Raw genomic sequence first — 21,319 nt, forward strand, 5'->3', positions numbered from 1 at the left:
TTGTGGCACTTGTTTTTTTCTTCACCAATCCTAGTCTGGAGATCCGTGTTTATACACGTAGCTCTGCCTCCTCCTTTCCTGTTGTCAGAGCAGTGCTGTCCGTTAGAACTTTCTCTGATGCCGGAGGTGTTCTGCAGCTCGGCTGTCCAATGCAGCGGCCGTTAGCCACATGTGGCTCTGATCAGCTGAAATGTGGCTAGTGTGAAGAACTGAATTTTTTGTTTCATCTTCACTAATTTCAACTTAAAACAGCTACATGTGGACATGAGGCTGCACTGTGTTGAACAGGACAATCTGTCATATTCCGTCACATTCCGTGGTATGAATATTTGCCACTTGTCCTGTATTCCCCCTGTTGATGGGCCTATAGGTTTTTTTTTTTTTTTTTTTTTTTTTTGCTCTTGCAAATTAAGTCTCAAGGAACATGCTTGAACAAGTCATGTCAGGAGCTGTATAACTGTGTTATTGTACAGTTTTGTGTTAGCAGTTGTATACTGTTCATAACTGTCGCCATTCTGCTCCTTCTTGACTCTTACCACTTCCTCCAACACTGTAAATTTCCAGGCCTCCACTCCGATTTGCATATGTGTATACGACCCTTTGCTTCGGCTAAATTTCAGGAGTGCTGGCCTTCTAGCTGAGCCTTTCATATCACAAAAGTCTGGAATGCCATACCTGGACTCAGGAAAGACCTTAGGCCCAGCCCCAGCGGATTAAACAAATCCTTCAGGTGCAATGGCCGAATGGCAATATCTTCAAGTCCCAAGAACTCAGGATAGACATACAGAACATAATAATGAGTAATAACAATAAATAATAATAAACAGAAAGCAATCACTAACCCCAAGGAAAGCAAAAAACTAAATAAGAAAACGTGATCATTACCGTGCCACATGTCTAAATAATCGCTCTAATGTAACCTGTGGTAGACAGGATTTTGTCCCCTATGCCCTTTGCTTGCTGCTGTTGTGCCTGTGACTACTTTATGATATGTGCAAAAGGGACTTTGCAGATGCAATTACAGTTATGGGCCCTAAAATAGGAAGATTATCCTGGATTACCAGGTGGGCCCAATCTAATCACTTGAGCCCTTAAAAGCAGAGAAATTTCTCCAGCTGGGGTCAGTGAGAGAGATGCCGTGGAAGAAGTCAGAGAGAGTCAAAGCATGCTAAGGGGTGTCTGGTTGGCTTTGAAGATGGAGAGGCCCGAGTGGCCTCTGAAACATGAAAATCACCCATCCAACAGCCAATGGGAAACAGGGACCTCAGTCCTTCCATTGGAACTGAATCCCTTCAATAACTGAATGAGCCTGGAAGTGGATTTTCCCCCCAGAACCTCCAGGTAAGAACCCAGGTCAGGCAACACCAGAACCTGGAGCAGAGAAACCAACAGAGCCTGCCGGACCTCTGGCTTACAGAACTGTGAGGTGGTAAGTGTGTGTTGCTTTAAGCTGCTAAGTTTGTGGTAATTTGTTACAGCAGCAATGGAAAACTAATACACCACCTACTATTAATTCAGCTGGGAAATGGTAATGTAACTACACTGGGAAGCGGAGGGGTAATTCTGTTTGGTAAGGGGAGAAGGCCAAAATAAAACTAAATTCTCATGTTGCACGACAGGAAATTGAAAGATCATATTGAAACCTTAAAAATAGCAGCGTGAGCATCTGTAGAAATATGGCAGTAAATATTCAGAGAAACAGCTAAAAGTGTTCTAAGTGATTGCTTCTGGAGAGCCGGAAACGGGAGTGGGCAGGAGTGCGAGAGGCTGGCGAGCTTTTCATTTTGAGCCTTGGAGAGAACTATATGGTTTTCAAACGCACGTTCCTCGGTTCCTGCGGTAAAAATAAAGAACCGGTCACAGCACCGCCAGGGCACGATGTGCCTGCCTCTCTGAGGGCCAGAGCAGGTGGGGCGGGGCTGCCCCTGCCCGCCCCCAGGGGATGGACGGCAGCCCCTCCTGTCTCATCACCAGGGTGGAGGAGAGCAACAGCAAGCTTCTGGAATCAGAGAAGAAGCTGCAGGAAGAACGGCAACGCACCGTGGTGCTGGAGCAACACCTGGAGAAGATGCGCCTGGAGCCTGGGAGGACGTCAGTCGGTCAGAGAGCAGCCCCCAGGAGCAAAGCAGGTAGGGGCTGGCCCAGGGCCCCCAGCCGCAGGGGGTGGCCTTGCCGTTAACGGGAGAGCCCGCCAGTGGCAACCACTTCAGCCCCGTCCAGAAGCATGGGGGAGCGGAGGCCTCCATCGGGGCGGAGCTCGTCCTGCCCCTGCTGCTGGGCGTCTTCTTCCCCAGGCCTCCTCTTCAGAGCCAGGAGCCCCAGAAGGCCATCGGCCCACGTGGCTCTGACCCAGCCCACCTGTGAGCCCTCATAAAAGTGGCAGTGCCTCTGCTAAACGCTCTCAGCTACCACCACCACTGCCTGTCACCCCCACCCCAGCCCTTAACCCTCTGTCCCCAGCTGACTTTGTTTAGAGTTGGTCATGAGGCGAAGTTGGCCTGCTGAGGAGGCCAGAACAGCAGCAGTGGCTGACCGGGAGAAGAATCCCTCTCTGCTTGCTACAGCAGTAGAGCATAAGCAGGGATGGAGGGGCTTCTCCGCAGGCTTGGGGACCAGGCTTCTCTGTCTTGTGTGCCGTCATGCTCAACATGCAGCTTCCACGGTCTAAGGTGGCCGCTTCGGCCTCCCCACCAGCAGCACGAAGGGCAGGAGGGAAGGGACGTCCTGCTCCTTACCTTTTAAGGGCATGGTCCTAAGGTTGCTCGTGTCACTTCTGCCTTCGCCCCCTGAGCACCCCTAGCTGCACAGGGAGATTTTGTTGTCCTAAACAAAAAGATCTAGTGCCGTAACCCGGTCGTTCTCGAGGTGCCGTCCCTGGACCAGCAGCATCGGCATCTTGTGAGGCTGTGGCCAGATGGGGGTGCGGGATGTCAGAACCAGAAGCCAAAGAAGGAAGAATCGTTAGTGTGGAGGGGCTAGGCCTGCCTCCCTCTGACGTCCCCATCCCAACCTCCTACAGGCTCTGGAGTGAGGTGCTACCCCCACTGCCCTGTCTCTCAACACTCCACGACATCCCCCAGCCGTCCCCTAGCAAGGACACTCAGACCTTTGTCCCCAGCCCAGATGAGATGAGAACATTTCAGAAGGATGGGCCCGAAGTGAGGCACAAGGCAGGAGTTGTACCCTTCTCCTTTCTCCAACCAGCAGGGCCCAGGACTCAAGGGGCCTTCCAGGAGCTGCTGAGAATCCAGGCTGGGGAAGGTCCCTGTAACTTACCCTGCTGACTCTCCTGGGCCCTCAGGAACAGGTCCTCTAGGGAGGTGGTATTTCTAGGCTTTGGGCTTACCTCCTGAGTAACCTAACCAGGGGGTGCTAAGCCACGGCAGGAAGAACCGTTTTGGTTCTGCCCAAGTAGCAAGGGGCAGCTGCCTGAGAAAAAGCGTTCATGTGGCCTTTGCCACCTGCTGGCCCGCGACATGGGCCGAGCACCACCCCATCTGTAGAATGAGGGGACCTGATTCTGGAATTTGGTCCCTCCACAGCAGTTCCACTCCAGTGGGGAAGATGGATAATAACCAAACAAGCCGCTAAAAGACATGCTAAGTCAGAGGAGGTGATAGGAGGTGCTGAGAGCGGCTGGTTTCCATCAGGGACAGGGGGCTAGTGAAGACCTCGTGGAAGAGTTGACATCTGAGCAGAGACAATGGCAGGGACGGGGGATGAGCATACAGATACCCGAGGGGAGACAAGTGCAAGGGCACCGTGTGAGAGCTTAGCTGGAGGCTTGAAGGAACAGCAAGTGAGGCCGGAGTACAGCCGGCCAGAGGGGAGGGGAATACGAGGCAAGGTCAAAGAAGTGACAAGGTACTAAAGAGGTGGTCGGATCACACAAGTCCTGAGGTATAAATGTGAGTTCGCCCGGCCTCACAAAGCTCTAGAGGCAAGAACTATCAGCCTCATTTTACAGATGAGAAAACCAGCTCAGAGAGGTTGATGGTTTACCTGAGGCCACACAGCAAGGGGGTGAAAGCCAAGTCTACTGACTCCAGGCGATTTTCCCTGGGCCACACTGTCCCTGAGAACCACACCGCCTCTGAGGGCCTTTTCAGCACCGGTTTTCTGATGCTGTGATTGTGCCCAAATTCCCTACCCATTGGCTTTGATTTCCTTTTCTGAGCATTCTGTGGCCTCTGGCCCTGGCCACACTGGATCCCCTGTAGGTATGTAGGGAGCTGCTGGTCAGGGTTGGCTCTGGAGGTGGGGGGTCCAGTGGTGTGAGGGCATCAGAGGCAGTGATGGCCTAGACTCAGGCTCAGTGTGCAGGGCAGATCTCAGTCCCAGCTGCCTTCCAGAAACTTGTCAAGTGCAAAGTTGGAGACAATGACGAGAGGAACCACCCTGGTACAAGGCAAGCAGAATCAGGGCCGTAGCAGACGGCACAGCCTGAGTCCAAGGGAACGCAGAGCAGGCATCAGGAGGGCTTCTAGAGGGAGGCAGCCCTCGTGCTGCATCTTAAAAAAACCTTTTTTTTTTTTTTTAAATTGAGGTATAGTTGACACACAATGTTAGTTTCAGGTGTCCAACATAGTGATTTGACAACTTATATGTTATGCTATGCCTTGTCCTTCATCTTGGAGGAAGTATAATGTTTCAGCCAATGGAAAAGCAGGAAATAGGCAGTGGAGGTGGGGAAGGAGGGGAGAAGGAGAGCATTTACACAGGGCCATGGCGTCATCACAGAAAGTGGCTGCCACTGCCCCACAGGTCTGCCCACCTCCAACACCAGGCACAACCCGAACGGGAGTGAAAGGAAGGACCCCTCCTTCACCCAGCTCTCCAACGTGCCCATGGAATCACAGATGGAGGAGCTGACCACCAGGTGCTCTCTTGCCCCACCTTCCTGAGGGTGGCATTGTCTGGGTGGAGGTGCTTCGATGGGCGGAAGGATCGTGTCCCTTCCCCTTTGACTTCTGTCTGCCCCGAGGTCGGCCTGCCTGGGTTCTGGGCCTGCGATTCAGCAACTGGCAATCAGAGGGCAGAGAGACCCAGCCATATCCCTGATGACCTCAAAGTCCCAAGAGAAGTTTTACCAAGTGTGGGTTGCTAAACCCTCTTTTCTCACTCAGTTAAACTTTTCAGGGTCAGAGACCATGGTATTCAAAGAAGGATGGGGAGGACCTTTACAAAGTAGTCCTCCTCCTTGAGGCAGCCAACATTCGGGGGGATACTGGGTGCCAGGCCCAGGGCTGTGGGTGGGCCCAGAGAACAATCCCACATGGTATTCCTCCAAGGGTCTGTGGGAGGAGGGGACGGGTCCAGGAGAACCCTGAGCCTAAAGAACAACCATGCCAGCAGCCCTGTTCCCAGCGCCCTTTACACGTGCACGCACCCCCATGTATGCCCGCACGGCCACGCTAAGCCCTTTCTTCATGTGGCCCAGGCTGGCCATCCAGGCGGAGGAGAATGAGATGCTGAAGGCCGCCCTGGGCAGCGCCCTGCGTGGCAAGGAGGAGGACTTCCGTATGTACCACGAGACCCTGGGCCAGGTGAAAGGGGTCTTCCTGCAGGCCCTGCGGCAGCAGAAGGCGGACAAGCACTAGGACGGTGGCTCAGTGTCAGCCTGGCTGGACGAGGCAGCCTTAGGCTCTGAGAGGATGAGGCTCTGTCGACTCCATCTGCTCTGGCAGCCAACCTGGGGCAACCAGCTCAGCCCCTTCTCCCAGAAGAGGTTCCCCGAGGGTGACCAAAGCCAACATCTCAGACCAGGGGGGCAAAGGAAAAACCCTGGTTGAGCCCTGCCGGAGACCAGGGGAGATACGTGGATACGGCAGGGGAGGAGGTCCAGCTGCCTGCTCAGCACCGGCGTGAGCTCTTGGACAACAAGCCGGCTGTGAACAGACGGCGGTCCCCTGGGCAGGTGCTCACCACCCTTGTCCTAGAACCTAGCTGGGAGTCCCTGTCTGCCCACATGGCTCCATATGCACAGGCGAGCCCTTCGTGCTCCAGCTGGGAGCGTCCCTCAGGCCAACCAATCCCACCCACCCCACCCCACCCCACCCCCGACCAGGGCATATCCCCCCCATTCTCCCCTCCATGGCTCCATCCGTGGCCACCCCCAACCTTTGCAGCCTTGGGGACATGTGCTCCCAGCCACTTTGTCAGCCCGCTCTTCAGGGGTCTTCCTTAGATGCAGACCCTCAGACTTGTAATAATAATGATTATTTTCATAGTCGCCACAGGTCCTAGTGAGTGAGCATCTATTGTGGAAACCTGACCCCATCTAGTCCTTTAGTAACCCAAGGATTTGTCACCCTATTTGGCAGATGAAGAAACTGAGGCTTATAGAAAGAAGCTGGGCTAACATTTAACCCTCCAGTTGAGCAATTAGCCGGGACGGGAGTGCCCACCCTCAGCCAGCTGCTCTGGGGGTCGCCTCTGTTTGCTTCCAAAAAGCCTGCCTCTAGTGGATGCTGGTGGTGGAGGGCAGGTGCGGAGCTGGGCAGGAGCTCCAGGCAGGAGGATTCCGAGGCAGCGAGCCCAGGCAAAGGCATGGTGTTCCTCCCTCACGACCACACAGGGGAGCGCTGGGAGGGCTGCGGCAGGAGAGCCCCCAGGTCCCTCTGTAACTGTCACAGGTCACTCCCTGCTTCACTGCACTTACAGCCATGGGGAGGGGTGGCCCTAAGGAAAGCCATCCACAGCCACACACACCGACCAGACCCCCTGGCCACACCTGTGTGCACACAGGCCCACACAAAGGCACAGATGCACACAAATACCTACACCCGGGAGTACGCAGCCATACATGAGCGGCGTTCACACCCCCAGACACGGGCTTGTGCTCACACTCCCACACGTGACGACCAGTCACTAGCACAGTGACTCACAGATGTGGGAGCACATGCCGTGCAGATACCTCCTCCCGAAGGGAAGCCACCTGGGGCCCCTGAGACCCTGTCTGCTCAGGCCCTTCCTCGGGGATGGGGCCGTGGAGGTATTCTGTGTTGCCCCACAGTCGGGAAGCCCCGGACCCTGCCTGGAGTGACAGGTCTAGAGGCTCCTCGGCAAGTGAAGGCCAACAGGATGAAGCAGCAGTCCTGATGGGGTCCTAAGGGTCCCTGGAAAGGAAAGGCTTTCCTCCAGTTCCTGGTGGAGGGAAATGGCCAGCCAGTGCCGGAGGGACTGAGAGGGTCTGTGCTGGGAGGGGACGTTGTGTGACCGTGAGGAGTGGGCCCAAGGCAGAGTCAGGACACCAGACCAAGTGATTGGCACCTTCCCCTGCAGGCGTGGGGGAGCCCCCGAGGGTGGTCCGAGTGCCTGTGTGCAGGTTCCAGCCCCTGGGAAAGTCCCTGGGAGGGACAAGCAGGCAGAGGACCAACTACCCTTCCTCAGGGATGGACAGAGTGGTCACGTCGGGGAAGCACAGGGTGGCATAACCCACACTCTAACCGCTCAAGGGTGGTTTTGCTGCCCTTCCTGGGTCAAGGGTGCATCTGAGAAAGGAAAGTGCGTCAAGTCACGGGGTCTGAATGGGGGTGGTGCCTGGGGCAGATCTCTCTTCCAGTTCACCAGCTGTGTGGCCTTGGGTGAGTTACTTAACCTCCCAGAACCTCCACGTCCTCATCCGTAAAATGGGGGCAGAACTAGAAACCTCCGTCAAGGGCTGTTGAGCTGTCAAAGAACAGCTCAAAGACATTTAGCTGATTATTCGGTTGCCATTCACTTCTGTACAAGGCACATGTATCAATAGATTGATTTCATTCCACAAAGATAAAACAGGATTTATATGAGAGAGAGAGGCCAGAAAAGACTGCCATCGGGCATAGTAAATCTTGTTTGCTCATTTTGGGCTCAACTGACTAATTGGCATCTTGCAGAGGTCAGTCTGGGCACTCACTCCTTGCTTAGGCCACCTGTGGACATAAAGACAACAGTCTCCATTTACAGATTCTACCGGCAGCCTTGAGAGCTTTGCCGCGGAGCTGTGTGCTGCGGCACCTGCCATCAGCACCCCAGCTTAGTTAGACCAAGTCTGCTCCATCCTCCGTCAGAATCCCTCTTCAGGAGTCGCTGAGTCAAAAAGGGTCGAGTGCTAGAGCAGTGGCTGGCACACAGTAAGTACTTAATAAATGTTAGCCCTTGGTATTACCTCTTACTGCTGTTAGTTCCCTCTTGAGCCGCCCCACTGCCCCCGGCACGGGGAGTGTCGGGTGAGACAGACATGGCCCCTGAGCTCTAGGAAGTGCCCCGCCAGCCAGTGGGGGAGACAGACTCACAGGCCGCCATCCACTCAGCCGGCCGGCCATCAGGTGGGGAGTGCCACCGGCATGCCAGCCTCTTCAGGCCTGTGAGTGGTCCAGAGGTAGATCTGACTTGCTGTTTTCGGGGGGCCCCTGGTCAAGTCAGAGGCATGGCAAATAGGGCTGGGATGGAGTGGGAGGGGGTGGGGTGGGGGTGGGATGCACACAGAATGCAGCCCCTCAGAGCCTCTCACCTTCTCTGCTGAGGCTTCCAGTCTCGTTGTCCAGATCTGGGGTTTGGGGGGGGAGGGGGCTGTCCATACTTCCCTGAGGAGTGGGAGGTGGAGGGTGGAAGGGGAAGGCCAGGAGAGCCTGGGAGCAGACTTTTTAAGGAAGGGAGGGGTGGTCAAAGGGGCCAAGGACTGGGGCCCTGAGGATCTAATGCAAGTGGGTCAGGTCGGGGGTAGGGCGGCCTAGTCTGTGCAGTATAGTGACCGTGGCCCCTCCCGAGCAGCACCACCTGCCCCTGGGACCCTGAGGAGGAACTCCTCAGCCCCCAGACAGGTAGGCAGCTGGTGGGCTGGACTTGCCTTTCACAGATGACAACACTGAGGTCCCTTCCTGGGGCTGAAAAGTAGTAGGGGGAGGAGAGAGACAGGTGCTTGGAGGGCGGAGGGACAAAGACAAGTGAAGAGGCTGGGTTGGGGAGAGGCCTCACGTGAGGACTCTCCCTGGCTGCACCCCAGGCAGGTGCTGCGAGCCTGGGTGCTCAGGTTTCGGCACTGACAGGTGAGACCTGGTTGAGCTGTGGGTGTGGCTTGGCCACTGTCCCTGTGAAGGCCTCTGGGGCATTACAGCTGAGCTGGACAAGGTTGCAGCCTGGCTCAGGCTGATTCCAACCCCAAATACATTCCATTGCCATGGGGCCCCTCCCCTGCTTTCAGGAGCTCAGGGCAAGGTGGCCTGCAGTGGGGGTCCTCCTCTGCGCCCCCATATGCAGTGGCCAGAACCAGCCTCTTCTCTCCATCTCCATCCCCAGCGAGGCCCAAGCTACCCCACCTCCTCTCCCCAGGCACTGCCTACAGTCCCTGAGCCTTGCATACACACACACACAAAGTACATACGTCACACACTAGATACATAACACACATGCACATGCAAAGTGCACACGGCATACATATACACACAACAAACACACCGCAACCAACATGCAAGGCAACACATACACAGACCCCACATACAACAGACACAAAACACAATTAATAGACACACAGGATACTTCCCACACATTTTTACTCTGAGTAACAATACACTGGGAAATGAAAGGGGATGCTGGGACTTGAGAGAATTGGCCCCCCTGCCCACCGTATCTTTCCCAGTGGCCCTTGCAGCATTTGGGAAGCTGACCCAGGCCTTTGTCCTGATCTAAGCCCGGTCGACTTCCTGCCCTTGCTTTGTGGGCTGGCCACGCCAGGCACCCTCCCTTGCCACCACCCTCATACGGGGTGAGGCTGGCTTTGGACTGTCCAGTGCCACGTCCAAGAGGCCTCTCTAGCCCTCTATCCAGCCTGCCCTCCCCACATGCCAGGCTCCCTGCAGACCCCGCTGCGCACAGCTCCTGCTGGGTGAGCTCTGCCTCTCTGGGCCTCTGGAGTGAGGGAGCTGTGGCTCTCTTCACGAGCAATTCAGTGAGCCAGGCCCTTCATGGAGTCATGGAATCCCCCCCAAAGCCCGATAAGGACAGAGCAGGCTCATTTACAAATGGGGATCTGAGGCTCTGAGAAGTGGATTCCACCAGCGAGGCAGATCTTGGGCTCAGGCTCAAGTCAGCTAGCTGAGCCTGTGCTCTGCATGTGCAGCCAAACCACCCATCCGCGTCTCTGCGCCATTCTCTTCGAGCCTCGTGAGAACTGGCTGGCATGCCCAGGCTGGTCTCAGCCTGCACCCAGGGTGGGTGAACGGGGTTCTTGCCTCTGCAGAGCGATCAGCTCCAGAAGCTTATGGGGCTGACCTCCTTGGGTGTCAGTTTCCTTTTCTATCAACTGGGGGAAATGGTAACACCTTCCCTAGGGGTTGTAGTGACATTAAAGAGTCCATGTAAAGCCTTAGAACCGTGCCTGGCTACTGGGGTTAACTTACTACCCTTCTAATAACCACTGACTCTACCTCAGTACTCCCCTTGGGTGTGCCGCACCCCACCCCTGCCCAGGAAGCCCTCCCTAAGCCCTGAAGTCTGGCTCAGGTATCCATCCCTCCTCCAGTGTGACCCATGATCCCAGCTGCAGCCCTCACCCAGCCCCTATACTGTGCAGTAATCTCCACGTGCAGTTCTCAGGGCCAGGCACCATGACGAAGGCCACTGTGTCATTCTGTGTGGTGTGTGTGCGGGGGTCTCCTTGCTTCTTCCTCTGGGCCAGTGTGTCTGCCTGGGAGGGAGCTCATTGCCTAAGGGCATTATGGGAGGATAGGGGACTCTCTCTCCCCTTCCCAGACCTTGGTCGGGCTCTGGAAGTTGCCCTGCTGGGGGAGGGGGGAGGAACAGCCCCTTCCTTCCCCATCCTCAGCTGAGCCTGTGGCTGGGGTCCAGAGATCGGCAGGAGCTCCGGGACCTGTCCTGTGATTTATTTCAGTCACACAGCTCCTTCAACGCCACTCTTCCACCGACCCCAGACCCTCCTCACTGCACATGCCTGGACAGGCCCCCACAGACACGGCACAAGTATATACAGCTCCCTTAGACTCGAGGCTCTCATCCTAAAGGGAGACTAGCAGATGTTCCTGTCCTCTCTGTGGGTTCTTCAGGGTACCCTTCTGCATTGGGAAGGCTGGGCTGAGGCCTTGGCTGCCCCTTCTGTGAGTGAGGGCCCTGTCCTGCTGCCCCCAGAGAGCTCCCAGTCAGTCAGGGACACTCCAGAGGATGCCAGCCACTCCACATACATATTTAAGCCTTGCCAAGTGACCCTGCCAGCACCCCTCCACTTGGGCAACTACCTGTGGGACAGGGCTGAAGTATGGCCCCCTCTGCCACATGTCTCATGCCAGTTCCAGCCCTACTAGTTAAGCCAGTCCTGCCTCAGGCACTGATGCCTGGCCAGTTAGGACTCTTGGCATGATGAAATGAACCAGGGCAGGGGGCTAGATGGATCTGCCCTGGGACGGCCCTTGGGAGTTCACATGTAAAGGTGCAGGCTAGAGTACAGAGCTGCGCAGGAAGTGTGCATGTGTGTGTGTGTGTGTGTGTGTGTGCAGTGGGGGCAGGGCACAAGGCCAGTAGGGGCTGTCCGGAAGGCTTCCTGGAAGAGGGGAGTCCTGGATAGCAGTGAGAGGGAGACACAGGCTCTATAGACCAGAAGAGGCAGGTTGGAGTGAGGCCCAGGTGTCCCTGTTGGAGCCTATGCCACTGACCACCCCTTCCCCCGCCCTTGCCCCCCCCACAATCCTCCCTGCGGCTCCCTGTGGCCAGCAGCTCTGCAGCGCTCGGCTCTGCTCCACTCTGCTCAGCTCCGCTCCAGGAAGGCCACCTCCTCCCTGCCCTCCTCCACCCTCCTCCTGCTGTCACCACTCACCGCTCATAGCCTCGAGGGGGTGGGGACCCCAGGGCTGGACACACCCCACCGTGGCCCCAGAGCCTAGCTGGTCGGACGGACGCAAGGTCGGACGCAGGACCCCGGAGCCCGAGGTGGGCAGTGTGCCAGGGTCCCTCACAACCTCCTCAAGGTCAGTGCCATCTGGGGATGCAGCCACTCTGGGGTCCTTGAGACCTGCGGAGGCCACCTCAGGCCCCTCATCTCAGACTTCAGGCCCCAAAGCAGTCTTTTACCCCAGGTGTACCTAAGGTAGGCAGGACCAGGGGGCAGGGGCACCCCTGTGTCCACAGGGTAGCCTAGGTTCCAGGGGTCTATCGGAAGAGGTCCGAGGCCGGGGGCCAGCCCTGGCCCTGCTCACAGGGGCCTCACTGGAGACACCCTGCACCGGCCATGGGGAGCTAAAATTGGAAAGTAGCAAGTGGGAGGCAGCTGACAAAGCTATTTCGCGGGCTCTTCACTCTGCTCCGGTTTCAAGCTCCTGCTCCAATAACCCGATCCTCCAGGCCTCCCTACCCCCACCTGGCCGATGAGGAGCTGCCTCAGCCCTCAGCCCAACAGTGCAGAAGTCAGGCTGGGAAGCCCCCTTGTATGGGCAGGGGCAGCAATGCTCTTCTCTTATCTGAGATTCCAGACAGCTCACTGAGAACACACAATGCTGTCCCAGGCTCACTGTGTGACCTTGACAGGTCCCTGTCCCACTCTGGTCCATGACCCCTCTATCTATGTAGTCGGGAGAACGCCAACTCTGGGGGCCCAGGAGAGCTGGTTGTGGTGCTGGTAAGGAAGATTTGGGGGAGGATCAAGGGTGGAAGACAGGGTCATGCCAGCCACCTCTTGGCCCAGCCCAGGCCAAGGAGGTGCCTATACATGTTTCTCCCTTTAATTTGGCCCTGGGTCTGTTAACCAATGCACCCTTGGGAAGGCCCCAGGCCAGGCTGCAGTCTAGGAGGGGATAGGAAGGGATGGCCCAGCAGGACTCCTGAGGATGAACTAGGCCCTGGAAGGAGGGAGTGGCTAGGCTCACTGTGAGCCCGATACCAGTCAGCACCTTGGACAGTGGCCAGCACCCTCCCTGGTGCCCGCCTGGCCCTGCCTGGCCCCACACCCACTACCCTGGGGCACCTCTTCAAATAGCACCGCCTCCAGCCAGTATCCAGGGCCTGAATACACAAGTACTGAGAGAGTGGGGCTGGTGTGGCCACGGACACAGGCAGGGACCAGGGAAGTGGCAGACTGGGGCTCAGAGGCTGGTTGGGGCAATGGGAGTCAGTGAAAGGCTGGAGGCTGAATGAGAGGTAAGGAAGCTTGATGCTGGGGACAGGACCTTGGGGGTCTTGAGCTCTCAGGGAAGTAAAGGCAGCTCTGGAGGGGTCTGGGAATCAGAGAAGGGGATGTTGAGGTGAGTGGGGCATTGTTGGGAGCTAAAGGAGGCTTACTGAGGGGTGTAGGGACCCTTGGGGCCAGAAACATGATTGAGGTGATATAGGGTCCTTCCACATGAAGGTTATCTGAGGCCCTGGCAGAAGCAGTTTGAGCAAAAGGTGGGGACCGGTCTCCCTGAGACGTATGAAAGATTAAGCGAAGATGAGGCAGACAGGCTGAGAGTGAAGCTTATGTTTTCCAGAGCCTTCAATGGGCAGGGTGGGAGCGGGAGTAGCAGCTAGGAAGGGACACGGGATGTTGGCAGGTGTGGGAGGGATGGGGAGAGGGGAGGGGAGGATAATAGCATGAGATCTCTGAAGGGCAGGAGGGGCAATCTCTCTTCAGAATGGGATCCCCATCACCTTTGTGGGGCACCAGGAGATGGGGCTAGGCAGGGCAGGGGGGCAGCAGTGCCCTCACTCCATCTGTCTCCCCCAGCACCATCCAGGCTATGGGCATCAAGACAGCGTTGCCCGCGGCGGAGCTGGGCTTGTACTCCCTGGTGCTGAGTGGGGCTCTGGCCTATGCTGGCCGGGGCCTCCTAGAAGCTTCACAAGGTAACAGCCGGGCTCCGGAGCAGAGGGTGGGAACCTTCTTCCCCTTGGGGCCTCAGGGTTCCACCCAGCAAGGCCAACATATTCCCCAGGCCCAGGGGGTTGGGCTGAGCTAGGCGTAGTCACAGGGAGAGACAGATGCAGAGACACTACAGAGACCTGCACACAGAGCCACAGAGAGAGAGAGAGACTCAGACACTTGGGGATACAGTCAGAGACCTGGCCCCAGACACACAGTGAGACCCAGAGAGAAGCAGAGGCAGAGAGAGAGAGAGACCGATCTAGACCCATTCCCCTGCCTCTAGGGTGGGAGTCAGCCTTGCTGTAGGGGCAGGTGTGAGTGTGTGTGTGTGTATGTGTGTGTGTGTGTGTGTGTGTAGTCCTCCCCAGCCCCCACTAAGGCCACATTCTGTTCTCAGATGGGGCCCACCGGAAGGCCTTCCGGGAGTCTGTGCGACCTGGCTGGGAGTATATTGGCCGGAAGATGGTAGGTCCCACGCCCCAGGATCCCTGACTGAGGTCCCTTACCCTTGGCATGTCTCTCCCATCCCAGACCCTTCCTGACTCTCCTATTCCAGATATTCCCATGTAACAGAGGACTCACGGTGGGGAGGGTCTGTGGCTTGAGCTTCAATGCCTTCAGTTTCTCCACTGGCCCATCCTGTGTCCTCCTGGGGCCACATCAAGCCTGACCCAGACACTGTTTGTTTAGCAAATAAATTGAGACATGCTTCAGCAGGGGCCTCCAGCACCACCCTTCCCAGGAACAATGCAATAATGGTGTAATGGGAGGCAATATGCTGGACAGAAGGGGAGCTTTGAGGGGCAGGGCAGCTCACATGGTGCCCCTCACTCCTCTCTACCTACCTGGCTGGGGAAAGCAAGGACCTCAGCTATTGCTGTCCTCTACTGCATAAGAATACAGGGGCTGGAGAGGTGCTGGGACTCTGATCAGCCAAAGTGCCAGCCCATCCTGCCCCCTGCCCCTCCTTAACCTGCCCGGGCCTGCCCCAGGACGTGGCTGACTTCGAGTGGGTGATGTGGTTCACCTCCTTCCGCAATGTCATCATCTTCGCCCTCTCTGGACATGTGCTGTTTGCTAAACTCTGCACGATGGTTGCCCCCCAGGTGAGCTGGACTGGGCCACCCTAGCCTCCCCTGCAACTCCCCCTCAGCTACAAGGGTTGGGGTCCCACCTCCATTTGTATGGATAGATAAGCCATTCCTTCTCCCTGTCTACAGCTCCGCTCCTGGATGTATGCCGTGTATGGGGCCCTGGCTGTGCTGGGCACGATGGGTCCTTGGTACCTGCTGCTGCTACTTGGCCACTGTATCAGCCTCTATGTGGCCTCACTCTTGGGCCAGCCCTGGCTCTGTCTCGGCCTTGGCCTGGCCAGCCTTGCCTCCTTCAAGCTTGATCCTCTAATCTCCTGGCAGGTGTGCAATGGGGAGCAGCAAGGGTGGAGGGTGCAGGAATAGAACCCCAAACTTCTCACTCCATCCAGAGCCCTTACCTCCTGAGTCTCCCCAAGCATTTCCTTCACTTTCCCACCTGTCTCCAAGCCTTTGACTGTGGCATGGACCTGCCCACAAAGTGGCCCCATCCACTGCAGCAGGGACAGGTGGTTTCCTGCTCTGTCCGAGCACTTAACATGAATTAGCCCTCAGTGGCCAGTGTTGACTGACTCTGGGCAAGACAGGAAGGGGCAGGACAAGGCTGGGCCCCTGTGGGAAGCTGGGTGGGCTTCCCAGAGACAGGGGCACCTGGTGAGCTGGCGGCCTATTCTCTCCCATCCAGAGCGGGTTTGTAACAGGCACTTTTGATCTTCAAGAGGTGCTGTTCCACGGGGGCAGCGGTTTCACAGTGCTGCGTTGTACCAGCTTTGCGCTGGAGAGCTGTGCCCACCCCGATCGCCGCTACTCCCTAGCTGACCTGCTCAAGTACAACTTCTACCTGCCTTTCTTCTTCTTCGGGCCCATCATGACCTTTGATCGCTTCCACACCCAGGTGAGGGGACACCCTGTGGGCCCCAGAGCAGGGCTGGGGCCCGGTCTTCAGAGAGGGGCTCCCATCTCAGATAGGACTCCCAGGGCAGGCTGTGTCCCCATCCTCAGGCATGACCCCAGGATGAAGCCGTAGTGGCCTGCCTCCTCAGACCCCAGCATGGGGCCACATTCCCCCTTCAGACAAGGATCACCGGGTGGAGAAGTGTCTCCCCTCTCAGGCAAGGCTGCCAGGATGAAGCCGCGTCTCCCCTCAGCCTCGGATCCCCGGGCAGTTGGTGCCTCCTCATTCAGAAAGGATTCCTCCGGCAAGGCTTGCCTCCCCACTCAGACACTTGGCATCCCCCAGATGAGCCAGGTGGAGCCGGTGAGGCGCGAGGGTGAGCTGTGGCGCATCCGGGCCCAGGCCGGCCTCAGCGTGGTGGCTGTCATGGCCGTGGACATCTTCTTCCACTTCTTCTACATCCTCACCATCCCCAGCGACCTCAAGTTTGCCAACCGCCTCCCGGACAGCGCCCTCGGTGGGTGCGCGTCGGGCCAGAACAGGGGCTGGGAAAGACAAAAAGACCCTCTGCGCCCCCATGGCGTCACAGCTGGGGAAGCTGACACCCTGAGAGGGCACAGCACCTATCCAAGGGTGGGGGGACGGGGACTTATTCTTTGAAATGCGGGGGACTTGGAGATAGCTTTGTTCTGCAAGGCCAGAGCGGTTGGGGCTAAAGCCCGCCCCACTGGGCCTTCGGGTTGACTTCCACAACCGGGAAGGGGTCTCCCCTGGGCGGGCCCAGTCCAGCTCCTCCCCCAGGAAGTAGGGACGGGGTCTCTGTGGGGGCTGGCCGGGTGCAAGGACCTCCCCTACGAACTGTGGAGAAAGTCTGTAGGGGAGACCCTGGCTCTGCGCCACCCCCTCCTGGGATTTGGGGATCTGGGGAGCGAAGACCCGCGCGACGCCCCCCAGGCAGTGACGACACCCTGTCCCCAGCTGGCCTAGCCTATTCAAACCTGGTGTACGACTGGGTGAAGGCGGCCGTGCTCTTCGGCGTGGTAAACACCGTGGCTCGCCTTGACCACTTGGACCCGCCCCAGCCTCCCAAGTGCATCACCGCACTCTACGTCTTCGCGGAAACGTGAGTGCGAGATCCCGGGGACACGCCACGGGGACCCCCACTTTCCCGTAGCCTCTTTCCCCCACTCCCCTGGAGCTCTGCTACTGGCTGATGACACCCATCCACTCTCCTCCCTCAGGCACTTCGACCGTGGCATCAACGACTGGCTTTGCAAGTGAGTTGGGGTGGGGTGGGGCAATGGTCACATCAAACTGCCAGGTGTCTGAGCAGGGCAGTGCAGAGACTGGTCCACGTTCTAAAAGATCAGCCCTGGGCCAGAGGAAGCAAGGAGGAGGTCGTCGCAGAGGTCTAGGTGAAAGAGGTTTGGACGTGGATGGGGCATTGGAGGTGAGAAATGGAGACACACCAGGGGGAGCCTGGACAGGACTTGGCCATAGACTGAGGGATTGGGAAGGAGAGGGTGATGACTCCCAGATTCCTATCTGGGAGGTGCGGCATCCAGAGAGGGGTTCTGTGTGAGAAATGTCTGGTAAGATCTGGGAGACATCATTGTGGAGGTTCAGAGAGGTGGTTGGGTCTGAGGGTCTGGGGTCCAGAGAAGTCTGGCCAACTGATGCGTTGGCTGGCTCTGAGCGTCATGAATGTGGGAGGGTAGTCTTTGGTCCTTGGGAGTGCATTAAGTCTCCAGGAGAGAGAGCAAAGAAGAGGAGACTAAGCGTAGCTGAGATTGGAGCTGGAAGGACTCCCACTGGGGGGAAAGGGAGAACCATAGAAGGGACTGAAAGGCATGGTCAGAGGAGCAGAACGGTCAAGACCACATGACAGCCTGGAAACAAAGGGAGACCAACCAGGCATTGTGGGGGCAGCTGGGTCAGATGCTTCTGGGGAAGCTACTGAGGGGGGAACACAGAGGAGTGACTGAAGGGAGAGGTGAGGTGTCTTAAGACAGCAAACAATGGGACATGCTTGGTTGCTAGAAGGAAGTATAAGCTGGGGAGGCAGAATCCAGGGGTGATTGTTAGCGTAAGGTCTCTGGGAGGTGATGGAACCAGAGCTAGGCAGCAGCTTGGCTTTGGGACAGGGAGGAGGAAGAGAAGCCATCATGGAAGCAGAATGGCAGATGAGTGTAGAGAAGTAAGGGATCCACCTGAAGGCTTTGGTTTTCTCTCTGAAGTGGGAGGCAAGGTCACCAGCTGAGAGATGCACAGTTGGGCGTGGAGGGAGGCAGCATCTTTGTGTCTGCTTTCCTCCTGCCTAGCTCACCCACCACACCCATTCAAGTTGTGGGAGAGATAAGGGTGGCATAGCCACTGCAGAGCATGGCAGACGAAGCTGACCAGAGAAACCGTGGCATTGAGAGCCCAGGTGGGGTTGAAGGTAGTAGATTTTTGGACACTAATACGTGAAGGTGTGAGATTTTCCTTATTAGGGCTTAGCTTCTTGGGTGCGGGTGAGGAGAAAGTGGGAGATTGGGCTCTCTCAGATGAGTGAGAAGGAAGAAGTGAAGGATACAGGGTTTTAGATTATTTATAATGATGACTCATTGAATTTAAGCCCATTAAAGATGGTGGTAAAGATAGGGTCTTAAGATGAGGAAGGGGCAGAAGGGTCAATGAAATTGAAGAAGTGGAGGTGGGAGGCCACATCAGGAGGGGCTGGTCGAGAATGGTAATTAGGAAGGAGTGAAATTTCAAGAGGTGACAAAGTTGGAGTTTGTCCATGGGAGTGGGTGGCTGAGTTGATGTGGAGAAGAAGCCATTGGCAATGAAGAGGTCAAGGCATGGTGAGGCCAGTTACTCAAGGGGTCTTCTACTGAATTTGTTTAACAAATATTTATTGAGAACCTACTATGTGCCAGGCACTGTTCTAGGCACTGGGGATACAGCAGTGAACATGGCAAAGACCCTGAACTCATGGAGCTTACAGTCTAGTGGGGAGAAACAGACCATAAACAGGTAAACAAACACATAAATAAGATAATTTTAGAGAGTGGTAAGCATTATGAAAAAAGTAAAACAAGTGTAATGGGATAGAAGCTGGCCACAGGATAGAAGCTTCTACAGCTGTGGTCTGGGCAGGCCTCTGTGAGAAGCTATTTGAATAGAGCATTGAGTGATAAGGAGATCTGAGGAAGAGAAGTCCAGAGAGAAGGAACAAGTGCATAGGCTTGAGGCAGGATCCAGCTGTGTTTATCTGAGGGACAGGAAAGCCAGTAAGGCAAAAGCATGCATGAATGAGGGGGGAAATGGTAGGTGATGAGGTCAGGGAGGGATCTTCTAGACTTAGTAGAGAGGTGGTTTATTCTAAATGTAATGGGGAGCCGCTGGGGGAGGGTTTGATCGTGGAAGTCATGTGATCTTACACTCTTAAAAGATACCTCTAGCTGCTGTAGGGGGAGAATGGACAGTAGGGGGCCAAAGGGAGAAGCAGAGAAATGGCTTAAGAGGCTCTTGCAATAATCTATGTGAGGAGATGATCGGCTGGATGAGGGTGGTAATTGGGGTGGCAGCAGTGGTCAGGACTGGGTGGAGCCTATAGAATTTGCTGGCTTGGACGTGGAGAGGGGACTTGATAGTCCAAAATGGCACCGAGGCTTCTGGGTGCAACTGAATGGAAGTGTCATTATCTGAGATAAGGATGCAGCGGGTTTGGATAGGGATGGGGGAATCAGTCATTCAAGTGAGATGTCTAGTGACAGGGAAATGTATGAATCAAGGGAGCAGGCTAAAGACACAGATTTGGGGCTCATCAGCATAGAGGCAGTGTTCAAAGTCTTGGGTCTGGATGAGATCACTTAGGGAATGAATAGGAGATAGGGAATTCAAAGCTGAGCCTTGCACCTTCTGAAGTTGGGTAGAGGAGAGGCAGCCTCCTCTGGGTAAAATGTGCCCAGGGTGATAGCGTTGAGGAGGGCTGCCCCTGTTGTGTATCCTTTGCCCATCTCCTACTTGCCCTCACCCACACTCTTGCTTGTCCTTTCTCCTGCCTTTCTTGCAGGTATGTGTATGATCACATTGGTGGGGAGCACTCTGAGGTGATCCCGGAGCTGGGGGCCACTGTGGCCACATTTGCCATCACCACTCTGTGGCTTGGACCTTGTGATATTGTTTACCTGTGGTCATTCCTTAACTGCTTTGGCCTCAACTTTGAGCTCTGGGTGCAGAAGCTGGCTGAGTCGGGGCCTCTAGCACAAATTGAGGTGAGTGGGGAAGGTCTGGGGTAGCGGTTGGCTGGGTCATTGGAGGGGGTGGCACTGCTGCTCTCTAGAGTCTTCCAGCCACATGTGGCCCCCCGTCCAGAACTTTCTCAGCACACCCTCCTTGTTGTCAGGGCAGTGGCTCCCCCTTTGGGTATCTAGCACTTCCTTCTATGAGAAGTGGGCACCTGCACCAGGCTGTGTTGGGCCAGACCGTCCCCTCTCTCTGGTCATCCGTGTCCTCATCTTTAACACTGAGGGGGAGCTGGGGTGCCTCAGTCAAGCATCCAACTTCAGCTCAGGTTATGATCTCACAGTTCGTGGGTTTGAGCCCCTCGTCAGGCTCTGTACTGACAGCTCAGAGCCTGGAGCCTGCTTCGGATTCTGTGTCTCCCTCTCTCTCTGCCCCTCCCCCGCTCATGCTCTGTCTCTCTCTCAAAAATAAATAAACAAACATCAAAAAAAAAAAAAAAAAAAAGAGGGAGAGCTGACCTGGGGGCTCTCAGAGACCCAAGCCCATCCCCAGGACCTGGGATGGCCGTGTGGGCAAGACCTGTGGCCAACCATGTCCTCTTTCCTCTGGCCCTCTTGCCCCACTGCCAATGCTCTCCTGGACTGGGCAGGCCTCTCTGTCGGAGCAGATGTCTCGCAGGGTCCGGGCCCTCTTTGGGGCCATGAACTTCTGGGCCATCATCATGTACAACCTTGTAAGCCTGAACAGCCTGGAGTTCACAGAGCTGGTTGCCAGGCGCCTGCTACTCACAGGTGAGGGAAAGGGGGGTGTGGCTATAAAAAATGCCAGGCATCAACCTTGAGGACTGTGACCTTCTGGCCCTTCTGAAATGCCCCCACCCCAACCCAACACCCTGGGGACTCAGAGGGAGGGCTAGTCAAGTGGGGACAGGCATGAGAAGAGTCAGTGAGGATGGGGTCCTGCTCCTGCGCATTGATGACCTCTTTCCCACACAGGGTTCCCCCAGACCACTCTGGCCATCTTGTTTGTCACCTACTGTGGTGTCCAGCTGGTGAAGGAGCGAGAGCGAACCCTAGCACTAGAGGAGGAGCAGAAGCAGGACAAAGAGAAGCCCGAGTAGGTGGGAGGAGGAAGAGGGGAGAGGGATGGGTTCTGCTCAGCTGTTCCCAGGCCCGGACCCAGACCAGGCCAGATGGGGCCTGACTGATAGAATAAAAGACTTTTCTACCACAGTTTGGCTGTTCCCTGTCCCTTCCCCCAGCGGTCTCCTGGCTC

The 21,319-nt window shown here is 56.3% G+C and overlaps 2 protein-coding genes and 1 long non-coding RNA gene across 8 annotated transcripts in view; 2 read left to right on the forward strand and 1 right to left on the reverse strand.

The window, feature by feature from the left end:
* CCDC13 (coiled-coil domain containing 13) overlaps window positions 1–6,238 on the forward strand; it is a 52,685-nt gene extending 46,447 nt beyond the window's left edge. Inside the window, exons 15-17 of the mRNA XM_019810857.3 lie at window positions 1,975–2,129; window positions 4,765–4,879; window positions 5,441–6,238. Of these exons, the coding sequence (XP_019666416.3) occupies window positions 1,975–2,129; window positions 4,765–4,879; window positions 5,441–5,600 (430 nt within the window). The 3' untranslated portion in view covers window positions 5,601–6,238. The remainder of the gene's footprint in view (window positions 1–1,974; window positions 2,130–4,764; window positions 4,880–5,440) is intronic.
* Window positions 347–4,625, reverse strand: LOC123380169. Its single transcript, XR_006585626.1, has 2 exons — window positions 2,736–4,625; window positions 347–1,834 (listed from the first exon to the last, which is right to left on the reverse strand). It is a non-coding gene; the product is annotated as an uncharacterized LOC123380169 (long non-coding RNA).
* On the forward strand, window positions 2,022–21,276 carry HHATL (hedgehog acyltransferase like). 6 transcript variants are annotated; one of them, XM_019810859.3, is made up of 12 exons: window positions 2,022–2,129; window positions 13,688–13,806; window positions 14,223–14,290; window positions 14,818–14,931; window positions 15,046–15,240; window positions 15,602–15,811; window positions 16,157–16,328; window positions 16,790–16,934; window positions 17,053–17,088; window positions 19,872–20,073; window positions 20,694–20,835; window positions 21,040–21,276. In XM_019810859.3, exons 2-12 carry the CDS (start codon window positions 13,701–13,703, stop codon window positions 21,162–21,164), a joined length of 1,515 nt encoding a protein of 504 aa, XP_019666418.2. In that variant the 5' UTR covers window positions 2,022–2,129; window positions 13,688–13,700; the 3' UTR covers window positions 21,165–21,276. The 6 variants fall into 6 exon arrangements, with proteins under 6 accessions (XP_019666418.2, XP_019666419.2, XP_006936562.3 ...); XM_019810860.3 differs by lacking the exon at window positions 2,022–2,129 and adding an exon at window positions 7,979–8,114; XM_003992205.6 differs by lacking the exon at window positions 2,022–2,129 and adding an exon at window positions 8,655–11,957.
* The last annotated feature ends 43 nt before the right edge of the window (window positions 21,277–21,319 follow it).

The sequence above is a fragment of the Felis catus genome, chromosome C2 (genome assembly GCF_018350175.1).
Source record: "Felis catus isolate Fca126 chromosome C2, F.catus_Fca126_mat1.0, whole genome shotgun sequence".
NCBI lineage: Eukaryota > Metazoa > Chordata > Mammalia > Carnivora > Felidae > Felis > Felis catus.